Consider the following 22,778-nt stretch of genomic DNA (forward strand, 5'->3'; position numbering starts at 1 on the left):
AGCATCAGACTTTCATTGAGGATGAAATTAAATATCTCGACAGGAAACAATCTGCTAGATCATTCGGTGAGGGTGGGAGACCAGGTAGGGTGCTAGCAAATAGAATATGTGAGGGCAAGAGTCACTCTGCGGTACTACGAATCCAATCAGATGATGGCAGGGTGCTCACACAAGCGGAGGGCATATTGAGTGGATTTGTGGACACATATTCAACACTATATAAATCACAGCCAACCGCGTCTACGGACGAAATCCTCAAATATTTAGATGAGGTAGCAATCGGATGGCTATCAGATGGCCATAGAGAGTTCTTAGCGAGGCCAATCACAGTAGAAGACGTAACTGAAGTGATTAAGACCCTCCCCAACGGCAAAGCGCCTGGGCCAGATGGGTACACTAATGAATTCTACAAACAGTATGTAGATCTGCTTGCACAGCGCATGGTGGGCATGTTTGGGGCAGCGTTCGACCAAAAGAAATTACCTCCCTCACTCCGTGAGGCTGTGATAATAGCTCTCCTCAAACCCTCCAAAGACCCGGAAAAATGTGACTCCTATAGACCGCTGTCACTCATCAACACTGACTCTAAAATACTAGCGAAATTATTAGCGGTTCGCCTAACTCCATTGATGACGAACTTAGTTTTAGCGGACCAAGCGGGATTCATGCCAACACGGTCAACGTCACATAACACTCGATCACTATTCGCTTTATCACACTACTTACAACCCAACACGAAGGCGGCAGCGATTCTACTCGACGCCGCCAAGGCTTTTGACTCCATAGAGTGGAAATACCTGATTACTGTATTACAAAGAATGGGCTTTCCTAAACGATTCATCCAATGGGTGACACTGATCTACACCAAGCCATGCGCTAGAGTGCGGGTCAATGGGTATGTTTCTGACATGTTTCCAATTGAGCGTGGCACCAGACAAGGATGCCCACTATCGCCTTTACTGTTCGCCTTAGCGCTGGAACCCTTAGCATGCATAATTAGACAGAACTTCAAAGAATCGGCTCTCCGCTTTACTTCCAGACCTCTTCACATCTCTCTATATGCGGACGATATGCTTTTATACGTCCGCGACCCAGATACGCATTTAAACGAACTACTGAGAGAATATATCAAATTTGGAGGACACTCGGGGCTGGCCATAAACTGGTCCAAGTCTTCAATTATCCCGCTCACGGACACGATGACCCCATTTGCGACGGACTATCCGTTAGAATGGCAAAGCGAACCCAAACACTATTTAGGGGTGATGTATCATAGGGACCCAGTGGAGGTAATCAGATCAAACTATGGTGCAGTGATTTCCAAGCTGGAGGATAAGGTACAAAGATGGATTCAGCTGCCATTGTCCCTTGCAGATCGCATTGCGATTGTAAAAATGAACATGCTCCCTAAACTACGGTACCTTTTTAACAATATCCCCATTACCCCTCCTGCAGAAGTATTTCGCCGCATAAAATCGCTGGTGCTGAAACTAATATGGGCAGGCAAACAAGCCTGTATCGATCTCCGGACACTAAGTCTTCCATATGCGCGTGGAGGTTTTGGAGTGCCAGATTTTCTGCTGTATTTCTTGTGTGCCCAGGCACAATATGCTGCCTATTGGTACCACGACATACCATATCTCACCCATACCGCCATTGAAAAGGATGACGCTGCACCTATCCCACTGACAGCGATTATATCCCACACTAGACAGCCACTGCATGCGCGGGACATCAATTCTGTGGATGTTACGGTTAGGGCCTGGCAACGAATAGCTCATTTAGCACATAAGACACCGTTGTATGCACCTGCGATGCCATTGCATCACCATCAAGCACTATCGGTGACGGGGGAGAAGGTAGGCATGACATTGCTGCAAAGGGCAGGAATAGATAAACTGGGAGACCTATTTCACGAGGGTGAATTTATAGATATTACAGACCTAACATATATTCAGAATAAATCACCTATGTTTCACTTCACATATCACAGACTGAAAAATGCTTTAAAGGCATTATACACTACATTCCCTGCAGAACCTGACAGTCTGAAAACATTGCAAATGGTTATTACAACATCTGACACAGCCCATATGGTCTCACGACTGTATTCCTTGGCACAGGAGGAAATACCGCACGACACGGGGAAGGCCAAACAGAGATGGGACAGGGTATTACTGGAACCATTGACAGACCAAGAATGGACGCAAACATGCGCACTAACGCAGCTCCTCACTCCGAATGGCAACCTTAGAATCATTCATTATAAATTTCTCCACCAAGTATATTATACGCCTGCACAGATGTGCAAATTTGGGGGCTAAATGGAAGATAGCTGCAGAAGATGTGGCCTAGATTTTATGCACTTAGCATGGAGCTGCTTAAAAGTACAAGACTATTGGATGGAAGTAAGTAGAACCCTCTCCATTATGGTAGGGATGGAAATAGTCTGCACAATACAGGTTTGCTTATTGGGGCTAGTCCCACACCTTACATCCACTAGACGAAAATTCTGTGCGGTGTCCCTGCTACTGGCCAAAAGACAGGTTGCACGGTGCTGGCACAGTAGAAAAGTGCCTAAATTGTCCAAATGGCTGCAGGATATGTCCAACTGCAGGGATAAACTTGTAACGTATGAAGAGGATCTGCCAGTGAAATCCAGACCTAGAGACTTTTGGTGCTATCTAACGGACTATTTGCTCACAGTGAATGAAGCAGTAGTGGGGGGATCATAGGTCCTAAATGTTCAACTGATATCTATTCTTGTGTTATTAAGATGCCTGACTGGTTTCGATGTGCCAATGCACGGTGCTGGCACAGTAGAAAAGTGCCTAAATTGTCCAACTGGCTGCAGGATATGTCCAACTGCAGGGATAAACTTGTAACGTATGAAGAGGATCTGCCAGTGAAATCCAGACCTAGAGACTTTTGGTGCTATCTAACGGACTATTTGCTCACAGTGAATGAAGCAGTAGTGGGGGGATCATAGGTCCTAAATGTTCAACTGATATCTATTCTTGTGTTATTAAGATGCCTGACTGGTTTCGATGTGCCAATGAACTACTGACACTCCTCAGTCCACACGGATGGTAAGATAAAGATGCACAGATTGCAGCGAGTTTATGCTTAAGGTCTCTAAGTTTAAGGTTGTATTTAGTTATTTTCAATCACCTGAAGGACGAAAAAATAAAAAAAGAAGTGCAAAACGTAATATCAATGTTGCAATAATGTGATTTAAGCGGCGACGTCACCGACGGCGCATATATCTAACGTCAACATTCATATAGACAAGTATACCAATCCTGCATTAAGAGATGATGTATGAGGCCGGCCCCAGGGTTGTAGGCCAACAGCGATGTACTTTTACAAACGATCAATAAAGGTTTTGCAAAAAAAAATATATATATATATTATATTTTAGCTTTTTATCGAGTTAATGCATATTTTACGATTTTTTAAAATATTTTTTAAAGATTGGGAAAAAAAATTGCAATGAATAAAGTTATACATATAATTTTTAACATTTTTTTCTATATTTTCCATTGTTGTCTATGGGGAGGTATTTTCTTTTCATTTTACTTACGCGCCCATTTTTTTCCTTTTTCCTCAATTTTCTTTCTATCGGTTTCATTTTTAGGTCATTTTCGAAGACCAAAACTCGTGGTTGGGAGCTGCGTTTCGTAGATTCAGGTAGGTTTCATTTTATATACTTTTAAGTTAGTTTTAGAATAGGGGTAAGGTAGTAAAAGTGGAAATATATTTGTTAGTGGGTTATTTGATTATTTTTGGTGTAGTTAGGAGTTTTTTTGGTAGTTTAATGTTTTATGTGTTTGAAGTAGTGTTGAATAAAATTAGAATGTTATGTAGTGTTATTTATGTATTTATTAAATGTATCCTTGTATATTTAATGTTGATATTAACACTTGTGGGTTGGATTTGTTTTGTGGGCTGGTGTAGTTTTTTTTAATTACAGGTTTTGTCTTTGGTAAACAGATGGAGCTTGGGACACTTTTGTATTTTTTTTAATTAAGGAAAATATTTTTTTCTTTGATAACAAGTTACATTACATTTCCTTTTTTCCCGGTTTGTTGGAGTAATTCTTTCAAAATTTTTTGGGGGTTTTGAAGGTTTTGTCATTAAGAGGTTTGCAGCATTGGACTTTTTTTATACAACTGTATTTTTGCATTTTTGGGGGGCTTTGTTAACCATTGAATTTGATTTCATTTGTTTGCTGTGGATTTTATCGTTTTCGAGGATATTCTACTACTACATAACTATGTTATTTTTTCATTACTATGGGTGGGAAATAATTTTTTTTAAAATGATAATTATATTATGTTGTATAATTTTGTTCTCTATTGTACATTTTATGACATAATTATATTAATTAATGGAAAAAAGGAGAAATCTGTTTTTTATGTGTTTTATAGTTGTAAGATTTTTACAATGTTTAGTATTTCGTTTAGTTTAAAGTATTGATTTAGCAATCATGTCTAGGTATTCTAGACCTTGGGTATTTGGATATAATCTAGTCTTATGTTGCAGGTATTCGCACATTGTTTTAGTTTGTTTACTTAGTCTAGGGCCGATTTTATTTATGGACTGCTCTACTCTGATTTCTTGGTAGCTCTGTTCCTTTTTAATTAATTCAATTAGTTTGTGAAGTGTTTATTGTCCCCTTCCTAGTGTGGCTTGGAAGGCATTATGCTATTCTTCCACCGCGATGTTGGTTTTGGCTTTTTGAGCTACAGTACTAGCATACACGTACAACCAAGGGATCTAAAATTTTGGTTGCCTAAAGTGCCCTGACCTATGAAACCTGTGTAATTTTAAGATGGATTGAATCATTGCCTGCTCAAAGCCAATGAATATTCTTTGGGGGCAGTCATTTTCTGTCAATTGTTTTACTATTGTTAGGAGCTCTATATAAATGGTGTTCCGTTTATTAGGCAGTAATGCCGATGTGAAGGGGATATTTGTATTCTCATGTTTGCCGTGGATGGTATAGAGCTGGTAAAAAGGCTGGGGGCAAACTTCAAATGTGCCATCCAACATCCACGTTTCGCAGTTCTTAAGTTTTTGTAAATTTGTATTTGTTGCAAAGATGATAATTCTTTTTTCATTACTTTTATTGTCATAAAGAAGGAATGTTTCCTCTTTGTGGGTGATGGTATATTCAGCTAGTATTTGAATTTCTCCAAAGGTTTGGGGGATAGGTGGAGTTTGAGATGTAGCTCTTTTAGTTCTTGCTATTAGTCTTTTTAAAGTGGGGATGGATGGCAGTTGTCCTGCGACATGTTCTGGAACTTGAGTCAAAACAGTGTTAAGTATTTTGGTGCTTGTTTGTTGGGAACTTGTGCTTACTTCTCATATTCCCTTATTCCCTTCCCTTATTCCTTTATTGTCTTTAGGGCATCTCTTACTTCAACTACAGTTACATTGGGGGATGGTTGCGTTCTCTAACACTGACTACATTGGTTTCTAATGTAGTGGCTTTCCCATAACAAGCATTGGAGTCATATTTGCTACATTTCCAATGGGTTTTATTTAGAATAACGTTTTCTTGTACATAAGTGTAGCCCATGTAGCAATGTAATGAATTTTGCTCAATCTGACATTTTTTGTTTATCTGTGAAGACATATATATGTGTGTATATATATATATATATATATATATATATATATATATATATATATATATATATATATATATATATATGTGTGTGTGTGTGTTTAATAATTATGCAATTTTAATTAATAGACATGTTAGTATATTTTAATACTAACATTAGTGTTCCTTTACTTGTTTTTGATGTTGATGATGTCAGGGCAGCAGTGCGCTTTACAAGACACATACATTTACAAGACACATACATTTACATATATATATGAGTAAGCTGTGAAATAAAAAAGAAAAGGTTATATTTTTTTAAGGAATTGCTGTTTAAGAGTCACAATTATTAATACATGTAAGAATAGCTAAATAAATTCTTATTAATACACAATCTGTAATAGGGAGTAGAAGCATTTGTCATTAATTCCTATGGGCCTAGAGGGCCATAGGAACGAATTGGAAACTATTTGAAGTTTGATAGGACCAATTTTGCTATTGTGTTTTGAGTTGATGTATCTTAAAACTACATTTACCGATCTCAAATTAGGCTATCCTGAGAATCAGCTTATTTGCGACCAGTAATAAGCTTGATGCTCATTAGTCTTTATTTTAAAACATTTTGTAAAACAAGTTATATACTTACTATTTTTTATTGATAACGTGTCTTTCATTGATGTTGTTTTGCTGAATTTTGTAGAAGCTAAAAAGAAAAACATTTGTTAGCTATGTTTTGTATTTTTATTAGGTTTAAAAAATCTAAATAATTTACTTTCTTTTTAGGTTGAGTTATATACTTACATTGCTTTATTTTTAATGATGTTAATTTAAATTTTGTGGGCACGAACATCTTTGTCCTGTATATTCTAGGTGGATTTTTAATGACGCTTCATCTGTTATATTTAAAGTAAAACATGCAAGGGTTTTACTTATTAAATAAAAAAAGACAAAGTATTTATATTTTGTCAATAAAGTTTTGTTCATACCTGTATTGTTGGATTTTCAAGATAGTTGTTTATGTAGTTCTTTTTCCTTCTATGTACTCTCTCTTGCAAGTATCACTCTTCCTTCTTGTTTGGCTGGTATACGATAAAATTGGTGTTCATTAGTTCGTTGTTTTTATAGTGTTCATTTAATTAGTTCGCATTTTTTATTGGTTAGTCTAAATTTATTGGTCGAGATAGCTATTTTGAATTTTTTAGCAGTTACCTTTTAATTAGTTTAATATATATCATGATTATTAAATGTTTATATTTCTTTTATTTATTGTTGTTATTTAAATATATTTCTAAATCATTGTAACTTAAATTATTTAGATTTGATATCTATTAATATTAGTTTATTTTTGTTCGGTTTAATATTTATTTAATGTTGTATTTTGAATGTATCGATTTATTTGTGTTTGTATTATTACTGTATTTGATTCATTTTTTTTAAATATTGTTATACTTTATTTGAAATATTTGGTACATATAATCTAACTATATAATTATAAATAGTATATTTTTAAGTTTACATGTTATTTTCGATATAGTTTATATGTATTTCATCGATATTTGTGTAGTCGAATTTGTTAATGTCGATATTTGTAGTGTGTTTCATTTTCTTTCAATGGAATCGATATTTTTATAAGCTATTAAGTAAAAAGCAAAGATGGGCGCGACACTGCTGGCCTCTCCACCGTATCGCCCCTCAGCATTCTGGAATTAGTAGTCCGAGTAGCACAGGAAACCGGAGAGTTCAAAGTGTATCACCTTGGTTGGTGCAAATCATCTCTAGAAAGTTTGGTAATCTATGTTTTTGTCATCGATAATTTTTCATACAATATATTTTTATCAATATTTGTGTAATTTCTTTTTAAGCATAGGGTGTCGATATTTTTGTATATGATAATTTGTCCGCCATATTTCTGTAGGTTGAGGTTTTAGGAGTCGATATTGTATCAGTGATCACTATTACCCTGTAAAAGTGCAGGTGGGTGCCGCCTGCACTGTGTATGCATGGGGGCAGGCATATGTACAAGCCTCTATCGCCACCACAATGTCACTTTTACCGACGTTGTTTGTAGTAATAGGGGCTGAGCCTAATGTAGAAGGCAGCGTTAACGCTGCCTTGTACATAAGGCCCCCTTTCATGCTATGGTTAGCGTGAAAGGGGTGGGCAGTGGGCATTCCACCTCAACACCCATTCATTTTGACGCTGCCCTTATTTACAAGGACGTCGTACATAAGAGGCAATGCCAAAATTAATACTAGGTAAATCCTCCTATTAACTTGGTGAAACGAGGAGAAATGCATTATTTCTCCTCATTTCTGCTTTTTCCATGAGTGCTGCCTTGTGCAGGACACATGGAAAAAGCAAAATGCCATAGCTTGTTTATGTAGAGGAAGGTGTCCCTAAATATGGTGCAGCCTTGTGTTTCAGAAGTGGTGGAACGATGCGTTAAGCCAAGGAGGCTAATGCAGCGCTCAGCCACTTCCTTGTACAGCACATACATCATAAATAGGGCACGTTGTGATTTTTTGCCCCTGCGCACCTTACCCTAATAACAATGCATAATACGTCCCCTGGTAGCAATCCAAAATGGGCATCATGTTGTTAATGCTTGGGGTTATGACATCACACCGTTCCCAAGAAGCTTTTGGTGAAAAGCACTCATGCCGCTGTCACCTGGCAATTCCTCCAGAAAATGCGAATGTAATTTTGTGCCCAGGCTGCCGCCACTCATTTAAAAAATGCAGAAATGTGTTCCTGCTGCACCCGCACTGTAAATGAGGTTCAGATGCTACCCAGGATGCGAGCATAGCTCGCAAATACTTTTTGACTTCATTAGGCAACCAAAATAGGTTACAACGACTATATCCGGCAATTGTTCCTCTACAGTTGATTTTGGTTCAAATTAAAGGCTGTGAGTACCCATCATCGTCACCAGTATTAAGGGGGAAAAGGGTCCCACAGCAAGAATGAGCCCACAGCACAGATGCTCCAGATGTGTATTCCTCAGGTCAAACTCTACAAGTACAGCTCCCAGTTCATAAACACTGTTAAAAGTTCAATCCCTTCTATTTATGTCCTCTGGATATTCTCTTGTTCGCACACACATAATTTATATGACAATAATCAACGCCCAGCCGGTAGTGTGTTACATATACAACACCTAACAGTTCAAATAACAACCTATGCAACAGTTACGTCATCAGTGAGCCAAATCAAAATATGGCTGGTAGAGCTATGGCTGAGCAAACTCTATGTGTCATGTTTGGCTGATAACTCTGTCACTGGAGGAGGGCAAATGCTTTGGAAGCGGCGGGGGTTTGACACAATTTAGTCGCTCAAACCTCCAAACTCTTAGTAGGATGAACGGACCTCCAAGACTGGACTCCTGCCTCTGCCAAACTGTAAATCAGTGCAAGTGGGTCGGGGCATAACGGAGGCCTCCACAGCCCTGGTGGTGTGGGGGGCCCTGCACAGTTCACTTCAAAGGGGGCCCACTTGTGTTGGCCAGCTGCAAACAAAGAAAACACTCAGAGTCAGCAAGGCATTTAGGGAATAAAAAAAGGGAGTTTGCCAGGAAGTCCCCTGAGGTTTTGTTACACCACTGCTAGTGGGTTAAAAGTTTGGCTGACAGTTTTGTCAAACATTACAGCTGCCGGTCAAAATATTTTAAACTTTATTGTTTATTTAATTACAGTTTTAGGCATACTATTCCAACAAGTCCAGAGCCCTGCAGAGGAAACTAACAAATACAGTGTAGAGTTCACAAACTACAATGCCAGCACCTGTCAAACTTTTAACAAGTTTTTGAATAGCAAAATCCCAAAGCGCAATATTGTTTAGAGAAAGAAGAAACTAATAACCCCCTCACCATCGGAGTTGTTTCCTGTGATGAAGGGGTTAAGGTGTTTTATTGCACCTCACATACCAAAAAGGCCATACCACTACAACAAGCTTCTTTTACTTTTATGGGGTGTTTTGTGTTTCAAAAAACAACTGACCATTTTCGTCCAGCCCCATTCATTTGAACTCATCTTCATTCAGGGAACAGAGCATTACACCATGATGGATACAAAATTATTATCGATAAAGAACCTGGATCTTCACATCAGGCAAAGCAAGGTCCACGCTGTACCTAAGGGCATGGCGTGGGGGACAAGGCCCAGAGCTTCACGTTATGTAGTCGGAGCAGCAGGCACTGCCTTGGGCCTCAGCCGGTGGGGTTGGCCAAACCCAGAGTGTCAACTCAGTGAGATATCGGGGATTGCAGTGGTTAGGGATTTTGCCCATGGGGCCAGCCAGCATCAGCTCTCCACGTGAAGTGCACTGAATGAGGAATAGATGCCTGAAACTCAACTAGGAGAATACGGAAATCCTCATCCTGGACTCCACCTCATCTGAATGAGACAACACCTGGTAGCCCCCCACCCACGGAAACCCACCCGCTCCAATGGACCATACACGTAACCATGCCATTATAAAAGCCTCATCACTCACCGTGAATTGCCAGATCAACAGTGTCTCTGCCACATGCTTCAAAACCCTCTGCATAATACGCCAGACATTCAAGTGGGTGCCCCTACCGAATCCAGAAAAACGGTTACTCATGCACTTGTCACCAGCAGTCTGGACTACGAGAATACCCTCTAAGCAGGAATCAACAAAATTCTCCTCCGCAAACTGTAGCAAGTGACAGGTAACATAATTTTTTCACTAGCTTGCAAATACATATCTGGTTTCACCATGGGTTGAATTTTGGATTGTGTTAGGTGTACTTTTTCTCCTACTATGGCTCATTCTTGTTTTAAGTTTGGGAAAGCTGATAGATGGAAAATATAGTAAAATGGACACAACAAGTAAGAACGTCAACTTGCTCCTGAAGCCACACATAGCATCTCATCTGGAACAAAGAGACCTGGCCTCAGTGAACATCACATCCGTTCCTCTACCTGGTGGTATAGCATGGGACAGAACTGATTATGACATTTATGGTCCGGTTGAGCTGCTGAAGATTCCACACCAATTTAAGGTTTCCTTGAGTGATTTTGTTTCACTGAGTACATTTTCTGATGATTGGGACTTTGAGACTGTTAATAACATGATGTCAGACTTAGAAATGTCAGCAAAATTTGCAAAACAGGAATACTTGAAAGGTTCATCAGATTATGAACAAATGTATTGTTTTAACCATGTTGGTCACCATTATTTGCACAAATCTGCAAACCCTAGAAATGTTTGAACTCATAATCAATGGGAACATTGTGCGACACCACCAAAGGGTAGCTCAAAAACATTTTATGAAACATGGCCATACTTCTCAGGGTTTAATGTCACAAATCCAGAAACATTTTACTTCAAAAATGTTAATAAGACAGGCATGAAAAGTATGTTGACTAATACTAAGCAAATTTATTCTGCAGCCTTTTATGCTCAATTGTCCACATTAGGTTTTGACTTTTGGAAAGACAACATTGAGACAAAAACTCTCTGGGGCACAAAAGACTGGCAGGTACAAGGGTTAGAAGCCTTATTTAGAGCCTGCATCATCCCAGAACAAATTCTTTTTTTAAATGAAACTGTTCAACAGACATCTTGTCTTGGCCTGGCTTAGATAAAAGACTTAAACAAACCGTCCATACCTAAACCCACACCTGATAGTAATAGAACTACAGATGAGGACGTAGACATAACTTATATTTTACATCAAAACAGAACTAATCCTGATTGGAAAAAATGGTTAATCTGGCCCACAGACACGAATAACTGTCAAGATAGATTCCTGAACAAGACACAAGAGTTTACATTAACTAAGCCAGATCCAAGATACATCCAGAGACAACATCCAGGGATAATAACAACTTACAGTGTAGGAAAACTGTGCCTTGAGTGGCTACAAAAACCCGCACTCCCAGATATAAAACAACACTTAACTTTACTTAAAGATGGCATTTATTTGAGAGAAATCTTACTAGGACATCGCAAACGTCATAAACGTTTCATATACGCCGGTATTTACATTGCTTATAATGTAGCATGGAAAGTCACGCAAATGGAAACTGCAGAACGAATACAAGATATTGATCGTATTAATTTAGAGAAAGCTCTCTCTGTGGTTGACAATGTGTTAACAACTCTGTCATCCAGAATTTACTCTTTGGACAGCATTTTATCCTCTGCCATAGACATAATGGAACACGACTTGCTCATATTACAACATGGCCAGTCTCAATTGTGTTATATAATGCTGCTAGGCTGGACGTTACAAAACCTACGTTCAGGCTATGTGCCTTGGTGTCTAATCAACACCACAACATTGTTTACTGGATTTAACCTTACAGATAAACAAATCTCTTTGGCACAGAGGGGAGCAGACTATACGGTGCTGAGCATAGAAAAACTGGAAAGATTACCATTAACCGTTTCTGAGAAACCAGTAGTTGAATGGATAATACATGGCACCATCACAATACCAGTGACGATTTTCCAGTTTCAGTATTGCTTAAAACACATACCAGCAGGCCTGTATGAAAGGTTGGGTAAAGAATACATAAAGTCGACCTGGGATTTACCATACACACACAAATGTTGGAGTGGGGAAAAGGAGGTATTTCTTAGTTTTAAAAATCGCAGAACCACATTGAGCGGTACACTTCTATGTAAGGGCATTAATTTACATGGAGCCTGTAATGGTTCCTCAAACAACTTATCATGCTACCTGCAGGGTTCCCCGGTAGCAGTGATAGATCCAATTTTTAGGCAGCTTTCCAATGGGAGCTACAAAATGTTGAATGATCACAGCTGTTGTGGAATGATGCCAGGAATAGCCTTTCTCGTTAGTGTGTCAGCCAGGGTCACTTGCTGTATGCAAGTATTGTTTCCGAAAACTAAGACAGACGGGGAGTCGCCGCTATGGCCTTCACTGAACATCTCTTTTATACGAATTGATACTTACAGCAGAATGAAAAGCCATTATTTTACAAAAAACTGTGCCACTGATCTCATCCAGAGAGACTTATGATCTGCAAGTTGCAAGGTCCTCTGCAGAGATACATGCCTTATTATCAACGAACTGCCCCATACATTTCGTAGGAATGTTAGGTCAGATCTTAAACATGTCTGATACCAGTGGTATTGTATATGTATTTAAGACAAGTTTTTCGGGACTGTTAGCACACTTTAAAGCAGTCCTAGGTATTTTTCCAAACTTCGTGCCCTCTGTGTTCGGCGGCCTGCCTCTCATCTTGGGACTCATAGCAGGGATACTATTTTTGTTCCTTCTGCTCCGTTATGGCAAGTCCACTCACCAGCGATACCCAGATTACCATGGAGAACACTCTACTGGCAATGCAGTATCATGAACGCATAACATAGATTCTTGGCTTGGCTTGTTTGAGAGATCTAAATACCACGTGGTTCCTATTGTTCAGACCAATCTAGCAAGATTGCATCTTATCTGTTCTACGATGCCTGCTTTGTGGAGAGGAATGCGTGTTGGATATCTGTCTAACACTTCCATCAGCTCTGCCAACGGATGTTGACGCTTTGCTTGGTTCGGTAATGGATCATGCATTGTGTTGCCCCAAAACGGCTACCAATCCTGATGACAGCATTCATTGGGGTCTCACCGGCAATTCCAGCTGAATGCGAGATACGTGGATCAACAGGCACACTGGTACCATCTACTGCTAACATTTCTAAGGCGACTGACGGCGATGCTTCTCATCTGTGTACGATTGATCCACTTAATGAAGTGGTTCAATTTTCACCTACTGTCGTAGACAATTTCTTTGCCAGCTTAGAAGATTTAATGTTTTCTCCTGACATCGAGAATAACTTTTGAAATTAGCACACAGCGTTCCATCAACTTTGAATTTGACTTTCGTTTTTCAAAACAAAAAACTCCTAACTTTGGAACTCTACTTTTCTATGATTTGATTTGACTTTTTTCCAAAAATGAACTTCGGCACAAAGTAATCTGCTTAAAGTAGAACTATTCTTAGAGAACAAGAATTCTTTGAATACTTCCTAGAAAAGATATTTACCTTATCCTCAAACCAAAACAGCTTACATATTCTGCCATGGGATGGTCTCAACTGTTTTCTTCTATATTTAGAGCCAATTCATAAATGTAATTTTTTATGATTCATTCAGTTAGCATTGCCAATATCAGATTTTATGCTTACAATTAAATCATTGCTTTTATATGTGTACAATATTAATGCTCATTTTCGTATGCAACCATTTAAAATGCATTTTTATGTATTTTTGGGTGGGATTGTAAACACATGCTTTAGATATGTTTTAGTGCTTAAAATTAGTAATGTCGAACATAATAAAGTGGAGTGGCTGTTGTATAGCATTTTAGGACCCTAGTGTAATTTTTCCAATTCATGCCCTTATATAGGTATAAATCACCATGTCCTTATAAAGGCATAGAAATAATAACCATATTTAGACATAGCTCATGCAGTCCAAATACGGCATGGCTACTTCCACTAGTACTAAAAATTGACAACGATTGTTTGGAAAACTCGGCTTCAGCAGTTAGGGACTTCCCCTTGCTTGAATATTGATTTGTCCAAGAACTCATGGAGTTTTCAAAGAACTGAGACTCTTTGATGACGTTATTATGTCCACCTTTACGTCAAACTCGGCACCTTCAAGGTATAAATATGCCCACACTTGCCATAGCAAACACACAGTTGCTTGGAGCAGTTTGACTATCTACTTGCCCGACGCATCTCGCTACAGTAAGTGCTGAAGGAAGCCGACCCTCCAGCAGATGCACTGAGAGAGACGCTGTCTTTTTCTCTTGACGAGAAATCTAGCCCCAGTGTTTCCAAGCTCCCCTTGCAGGTTGTTGGGAAATCGAGTCCTGAGTCTGACCTCCTTCATTCTAAACCAAGGTACGGAGCTAATTAGACCCTAAGAGAAATCTTGGATAGATTCTTGGCAAAAGAATACTAAACTTATGCTACACCACCCTTACTTCTTCCCTCATACTAGACTTAGGTTAGGTACATGGGGGTAGGCGTATTTTAGTAGGGCTGGGCGTAGTTCGCGAAGCTACACGCAGTGCACTTCGCACTATGCGAGCTACACGTAGCACTACTCAAACTGCGTAGTAGCATGTTCGCACTGTGCAAGATGCCGTTTTCAATGATTGCGCAGTGCGAACAAGCATCCAGGACTGTGCAATCATTGAAAACGGCATCTTGCGAGCTGTAGTTTTCTGCCGCTCGAGGAGATTTTTCCTCAAGCGGCAGCATTCTCAACGCGGACTGGTAGTTTCTCATCGCAAGCGGTCGCGAGCATACGCGACCGCTCGCAATGAGAAAACAGACCTCTCCGCTTTGAAAATCTCACAGGGAGGTTTATTTTCCACGCTCGCGATCGGCAACTTGATGTTACTGATCGCGAAAAAGGAAAAAGTCTTGCTAATATGTCATTTTGCTTGCTCCCGGTCGCCAACTTGATGTTGAGGACCGCGAACAAGCAAAAAGTGACCGATGCACTACACTACGCGTGTTTGCACTGTGCTACGTGCAGCTCGCGTAGTGCAAAGTTGCGCAAACTACGCGAGCGTAGCGTAGTGCTTCGCCCAGGCCTATATTTTAGAAGCACCAGTTGAGTACTTTTTAGTCTTTATTTATTTATGTATGTATTTTATGGCTTAGAAGCCTTACCATGCTTTCACAGTATTATTTTATAATACTCTTCTTGCTGTATGCATTATACTTTACAGCCAGTCTCGCGATTGTAGCAGTTAATTTCTTCTGCCTGAGAAAGAAGACTGTTCAATAAATATTTTTATTGAAAACGCCTGTCTCTCTATTTCTCTGCACCTCTGATGAAACGAAGCATGCACGAATGACTGAGTAAAATATCTATCTTTGGTTTCCACGACTCTGAAGATACGTTTTATCTTGGGGAAACAAAGTTGTCATGTTTATGCGGTTGTCAGAAACGAATCCCTTCTTGTGAACTCGAGAAAGTTTCTAGTGACCTCTGAGCAAGCTGGCACTCACAATTAAGTTTAATATATTTGATATTGGGAATATAGGAACTACACTACAGCACCACAGAGGGAGGGAGGGAATGAGGCAACACAGGGAAGGAGGCAACACAGAGGGAAGGAGGGAACGAGACAACACTGAGGGAGGGAGGAAAGGAGGCAAAACAGAGGGAGGTAACGAGGCAACACAGAGGGAGAGAGGGAACGATGTAATACATAGGGAGGGCATGAGGCAAGACAGAGGGAGAGAGGGAACAATGCAGTACAGAGGGAGGAAGGGAACTAGGCAACACAGAGGGTGGGAATGAGGCAACACAGAGGGAGAGAGGTAACAAGGCTACACAGAGGGAGGAAGGGAACAAGGCAACACAGAGGGAGGAAGGGAAAGAGGCAACGGAGAGAGGGCAGGAACGAGACAACACAGAGAGGGAGCGAACAAGTCAACATAGAGGGAGGGAATGAGACAACACAGAGGGATGGAGTGAACAAGGCAGCACAGAGGGAGGGAGGGAGGGAACGAGGAAACACAGAGGGAGGGAGGGAATGATGCAATACAGAGAGAGGACGGAACAAAACAACGGAGAGAGAGCGAGGCAGTACATAAACCAATGAAGGTTTCATAACATTGGATAGTGCATTTTTCTCTGAGCATCACATTTGTTTTATTTATTGTCATTTAGGCTACACTAATTTGATATGTAGCTACCTGACAGTGAAATACCAAAAAACCTACACAATATTTTGCTTTTTCTAGTCACACTACTGACCCTGCCCTAACGCTCACTGACCCCACCCCCATTGCATGCAGCTTCACAGTACCCATACTATTTTAATGCACTTCAACTGCTGTTGCAGATACCCTGGCTGCTCTATTACTTGGCGCATATGTTTGTGCCATGAAGCCATGAGTGTGGACCCAGCACCAAACCAGTTAGAAGATTTCAGGGACAAGAGTCCTAGACATTACACAGTAAAGCACACAGTAGTCTCGGTTTCCTGTTCTGGAATGTGCCCTTCACACACCCTCCGATGCTCAGTCAGCACTCACCCTGTCCTATTTGAATTCTAGGTGTACTGCCAAGGCCTCGCCATCGGATCACACCTGGCATCTGCACACAGTGAAGATGAGAACGAGTACCTAAAGGACTTCGCCTACTGGCACACGCACTTTTCTCGTCCCTACTGGTTGGGGGCATCGGACTATTACAAGGTAGTGTGCGCCATTACATGATCTTCTGTGGATGCCTGGGGCCGAAGCTGCAAATAGGGCAAGAATTAGGAAGTTTGAGGCAGTTTATAGGGAAGACACATGATCCGGAAAGGAAAAGGTTCCCAACCACCTATCGCCTTTGTCCAAATCAAAACGTTTGTAATTCAACTGTGGCATGATCGCTTAGAGCCTGATCAGGGGGGCTAGCTATCAGTAGAGGCCTTAGGTGCCAATAAGACTTCAAATATTGTTCTGTTTTACTACCCTACAAATTGACAGGCAGTCCCAATTTTCTTGCCTTTACAAGGCTCACAGCAGCCTTTGAACCTTTTGCAAAAAGTGGGTGCAAAAATCTCAGCCACACAATTTCTATCCGAAATTTGCAAATGATTTTACAGCACCATCATTGGAAGTGGGGTAAGCTGAGTCCCAACAAGAGGTGGGGGGTGCATTCCCCATCAATGGAAGTGGAATGAGCTGAGGCCCAACAAGATGGGGGATGGGGAGGCTGCACTCCATCAAGGCAAGTGAGGTGAGCTGAGTCCAAAAAAAAGAGGCGGGGAGTGAAAGGACTGCACTCCATCAATTTAAGTGGGGTGAGCTGAGGCCAAACAAGAGGTCAGGAGGGATGACTGAACCCCATCAATGTAAGTGCAGTGAGCTGAGACCCAACAATGGTCTGCACCTCACCAATGGAAGTGGGATAAGCTGAGGCCCAATAAGAGGCAGGGGCTGCACCCAGTCTGTCTAAGTGAAGTGAGCTGAGGCCCAATAAGAAGTGGGGGAGGGGGGACTGCACCCCATCAATGCTATTGGGGTGAGCTGACACAAAACATCAGGCGGGGAGGGGTCTGCACCCCATCAATACAAATGGGGGAGCTGAGTCCCAACAAGAGGCAGGGGAAGGGGACAACACCCCACCAATGCAAGCGAGGTGAGTTGAGGCCCAGCAAGAGTTGGGGGGCTGCACCTCATCAATGCAATTGGGGTGAGCTGAGGCCCAACAAGAGGCGGGGGCTGCACCCCATCAATGCAAGTGGGGTGAGCTGAGGCCCAACAAGAGGCAGTGAAGGGGGAGAGGCTGCACCCCATCACTTGAAGTTGGGTGAGCTGAGTCCCAACAAGAGGTGGGTAGGAGGGACTGTACCCCATCAATGCAATTGGGGTGAGCTGAGACCCAACAACAGATGAGGGAGGGGACTGCACTCAATCAATGCAAGTGGGGTGAGCTTAAGCCCCATAAGAGGCAGAGGAAGGGAGACTGCACCCCATCAATGCAAGTGGTGTGAGCTGAGTCCCAACAAGAGGCAGGAGGGGGGCTGCAACCCATCAATGAAGGTGGTGTGAGCTGAGTCCCAACAAGAGGCAGGGAGGGGGGACTACAACTCATCAATGCAATTGGGGTGAGTTAAGATCCAACAACAGGTGGAGGAGGGGGGCTGCGCCCCATCAATGGAAGTGGGGTGAGCTGAGCCCCAACAAGAGGTGGGGGGCTGTACCCCTTCAATGCAAGTGGGGTGAGCTGAGGCCCAACAAGAGGCGGGGAGGGGGGACTGCACCTCATCAATGAAAGTGGGGTGAGCTGAGACCCAACAACAGGTGAGGGAGGGGGGCTGCACCCCATCAATGCAGGTAGTGTTAGCTGAGTCCCAACAAGAGGAGGGGGAAGGTGTACCCTATCAATGCAAGTGGGGGGTGCTGAGGCCCAACAAGAGGCAGGGGAGGGGGTAGGCTGCACTGCATCAATAGAAGGGGGTGAGCTGAGGCCCAACAAGAGGTGGGGGTCTGTACCCCATCAATGGAAGTGGGGTGAGTTGAGACCCGAGAAGAGGCAGGGCAAAGGGGACTGCACCTCATAAATGCAAATGGTTTGGCTGATACCCAACAAGAGGCCGGGGAAGGGGGCTGCACCCCATCAATGCAAGTTAAGTGAGCTGACGCCCAACAAGAGGGAGTAGGGAGGATGCTGCACCCCATCAATGCAGGTGGAGTTAGCTGATGCCCTACGAGACGGGGGAGTCTGCACCCCATTAAAGGAAGTTGTGTCAGATGAGGCCTAACAAAGGCAGGGGAGGGGGAGTGGCATCCCATAAATGCAAGTGGAGTGAGCTGATGCCCTACAAGATGGGGGGGTCAAAACTCCATCAATGGAAGTGGGGTGAGCTGAGGCCCAACAAGAGGCAGGGGAGGAGGGTTGCAACCCATCAGTTTAAGTGGGCTGAGCTGGGGCCCAACAAGAGGCAGGGGATACTGCACCCCATCAATGCAAATGGGGCAATCAGAGCCTCAGCAAGAGGCAGGATGAGGGGCTGCACCCTATCAATGCAAGTAGGGTGAGCTGAGCCCAAACAAGAGGGGAGGGGCGGAAGCTGCACCCCGTTTGTGGAAGTGGGGTGAGCTGAGGCGCTATAAGAGGCAGGAGACACTGCACCCCAACAATGCAAGTGTGGTGATCAGAGGCTCAGCAAGAGGCAGGACGAGGGGGCTGCAAGCCATCAATGCAAGTAGTGTGAGATGAGGTCCACCAAGAGGCAGGGGGGAAGGCTGCATCCCATCAATAGAAGTGGGGTGAGCAGAGGCCGAACAAGAGGCGGGGCTGCACCCAGTCAGTACAAGTGGGGTGTGCTGAGTCCCAACCAGATGCAGGGGAGGGGGGACTGAATCCCATAAATGGAAGTGGGGTGAGCTGAGACCCAATACGATGCAGGTGGGGGGCTGGACCCCTTCAATGCAAGTGGGGTGAGCTGAGGCCCAACAAGAGGCGGGGAGGGGGGACTGCACCTCATCAATGAAAGTGGGGTGAGCTGAGACCCAACAACAGGTGAGGGAGGGGGGCTGCACCCCATCAATGCAGGTAGTGTTAGCTGAGTCCCAACAAGAGGAGGGGGAAGGTGTACCCTATCAATGCAAGTGGGGGGTGCTGAGGCCCAACAAAAGGCAGGGGAGGGGGTAGGCTGCACTGCATCAATAGAAGGGGGTGAGCTGAGGCCCAACAAGAGATGGGGGTCTGTACCCCATCAATGGAAGTGGGGTGAGTTGAGACCCGAGAAGAGGCAGGGCAAAGGGGGCTGCACCTCATAAATACAAATGGTTTGGCTGATACCCAACAAGAGGCCGGGGAAGGGGGCTGCACCCCATCAATGCAAGTTAAGTGAGCTGACGCCCAACAAGAGGGAGTAGGGAGGATGCTGCACCCCATCAATGCAGGTGGAGTTAGCTGATGCCCTACGAGACGGGGGAGTCTGCACCCCATTAAAGGAAGTTGTGTCAGATGAGGCCTAACAAGAGGCAGGGGAGGGGGAGTGGCATCCCATCAATGCAAGTGGAGTGAGCGGATGCCCTACAAGATGGGGGGGTCAAAACTCCATCAATGGAAGTGGGGTGAGCTGAGGCCCAACAAGAGGCAGGGGAGGAGGGTTGCAACCCATCAGTTTAAGTGGGCTGAGCTGAGGCCCAACAAGAGGCAGGGGATACTGCACCCCATCAATGCAAATGGGGCAATCAGAGCCTCAGCAAGAGGCAGGATGAGGGGCTGCACCCTATCAATGCAAGTAGGGTGAGCTGAGCCCAAACAAGAGGGGAGGGGCGGAAGCTGCACCCCGTTTGTGGAAGTGGGGTGAGCTGAGGCGCTATAAGAGGCAGGAGACACTGCACCCCAACAATGCAAGTGTGGTGATCAGAGGCTCAGCAAGAGGCAGGACGAGGGGGCTGCAAGCCATCAATGCAAGTAGTGTGAGATGAGGTCCACCAAGAGGCAGGGGGGAAGGCTGCATCCCATCAATAGAAGTGGGGTGAGCAGAGGCCGAACAAGCGGCGGGGCTGCACCCACTCAGTACAAGTGGGGTGTGCTGAGTCCCAACCAGATGCAGGGGAGGGGGGACTGAACCCCATAAATGGAAGTGGGGTGAGCTGAGACCCAATACGATGCAGGAGAGGCTGCATCCCATCAATGCAGGTGGGGTGATCTGAGGCCCAGTAAGATGTGGAGGAGGGAGGACTGCACCCCATCAATGCAAGTGGGGTAAGCTGAGACACAACAGGCAGGGGAGGGGGGCTGTACCCCATCAATGCAAGTGGTGTGAGCCGAGGCCCAACAAGAGGCAGGGAGGGGGACTGCATGCCATCAATGCAAGTGAGGTAAGCTGAGGCCCAAGAAGAGGTGGGGAGTGGGTACTGCACCCAATCAATACAAGTGGGGTCAGCTGAGACACAATAACAGGCAGGAGAGGGGGCTGTACTCCATAAATGCAAGTGGGGAAAGCTGAGAACCAACCACAGGTGGGGGAAGGCGGGCTGCACCCTATCAATGCAAGTAGTCGAAGCTGAGGCACTACAGGAGGCAAGTGGTCAGGGGGGTTATAATTTATTGAAAAGTGTCAATTCAAAGTCAATTTGAAATGAATTAGAAACTTTAATAAAGCAAGTAGACACTCTGGCATAGGGTACTTTCACTTTAATTTTTCTATTTCTAGCACTGGTTTGAGGTCTATACTTAAAAGGGTTGATTGCCATTTTTAGCTGATTTTCCCAAAATCTTCCCTAGCATTGAAGTAGCAATACCCGCAAAGCTCCATTGAGTTGTATATCTCAGATCTCCACTCTTGGGGTAAATGCTGGTGGCTAAATACACCCTTTCAGAAGCCGAACCGGCCTCTCAGGGGCAGAAGGTCAAATGGGCTCTAGGCAGAGGGTTCAGATGCTAAGATCCTGGATTATGTTAATCTTCTTTACAGCTCACAAATGAGGTGAGCCAAGAGGCCAGAAGTTCTAGCACCTTCACAGCAATGGCTCTCTTTCTTCCAGGACAGGCACTTTCAGTGGACGGATGGAAGTCTCATGGACTTCAAGAGATGGCACCCGGAAGAGCCTTTCAGCTCAGGGGGACGGGAACACTGTGTATGCTCCAACTATAATGGTAGGTTTTTGCCTCCCACATTCAAAGGCCCTTTCCTTAAGGTCTTTCATTTATTTTCACAAAAGCAGTTCAGTACTTCACACCCATTTTGTAAATATATTTCTCCTTTTATTTAAAATATTCATGGACATTTGTTGAACTTGACCCATACTCAATGACCATTTTCTGAAAAGCATGACTGCAGTTCCTCTTTCTTTCACTATGTGCCAGAGTTTCTAGAAGTAGGTGCGAGTTGCTCCTGATTTATTCCTGAACTGATCATTCCATGTTTGTAATGAGTACCATACAGAGAATAAATGTATTTGCTTCTTCTCTTCTAGGTCCAGGACTCTGGGGGGATGTAAGGTGTGACAGTAATCTCGCCTTCATCTGTAAAGCCCCCAACCCTCCTCAGGGCAAGCCCTTCTGCAGGAAATGATGTAAAGATGTGGAGCAACCAATGATGCCCGTTCTGTAGAGATAGAGGCACAGACACCAGGGATAGGGAGGAAGGAATCCTCAGGGTCTTGTTCTTGAATGACACTAAACATAACAATAAACAAGGTGCTTTATTCACCCATGATGTGTGTTCTAAACTCTCACAGCTCAATATAGTATCTTTACCTTCCACATCCCTTGCAACAAAATTGGGATTTGTTCAATTCTGCCATCATAAATGGTGCTCGTGAAGATCTGCAGGTACCACTGTAGGCCTAAGAGTAACAATGTATTTAAATCAGGGGGTAACCCAAGTAACCCTTTGGCATCTGGTAAGGACATACAATTTACAAAATAACAATGCCTTGGGATAGATAATTGTGCTAAACAGTAAGAAGAAGTGATACCTAAATTAACTCTTCCTGTAGATATGAATCTCTAAACAGCTTCCATACATTTCAATTATCTATAGTCAACGAACAAACAATATGTGTACAAATGTTCCTGATTCAAGTCTGTTTGTACTGTGTTTATTCCATACGTTCTATGAAGAAAATCATATTTTTTATATTTTCAAAATATCACGTCCGGAAAGTGACACTGTGGTCGGATCGGC

At 43.1% G+C, this 22,778-nt stretch overlaps 1 protein-coding gene across 1 annotated transcript in view; it reads left to right on the forward strand.

Annotated features, from left to right (window-relative positions):
* Window positions 1–22,304, forward strand: part of LOC144824590 (lectin-like) — a 141,250-nt gene extending 118,946 nt beyond the window's left edge. Inside the window, exons 4-6 of the mRNA XM_078683643.1 lie at window positions 16,690–16,830; window positions 21,634–21,745; window positions 22,066–22,304. Coding sequence (XP_078539769.1) covers window positions 16,690–16,830; window positions 21,634–21,745; window positions 22,066–22,163 — 351 coding nt within the window. The 3' untranslated portion in view covers window positions 22,164–22,304. The remainder of the gene's footprint in view (window positions 1–16,689; window positions 16,831–21,633; window positions 21,746–22,065) is intronic.
* The last annotated feature ends 474 nt before the right edge of the window (window positions 22,305–22,778 follow it).

Source organism: Lissotriton helveticus, chromosome 3_1, assembly GCF_964261635.1.
Source record: "Lissotriton helveticus chromosome 3_1, aLisHel1.1, whole genome shotgun sequence".
In the NCBI taxonomy this organism is placed as follows: domain Eukaryota; kingdom Metazoa; phylum Chordata; class Amphibia; order Caudata; family Salamandridae; genus Lissotriton; species Lissotriton helveticus.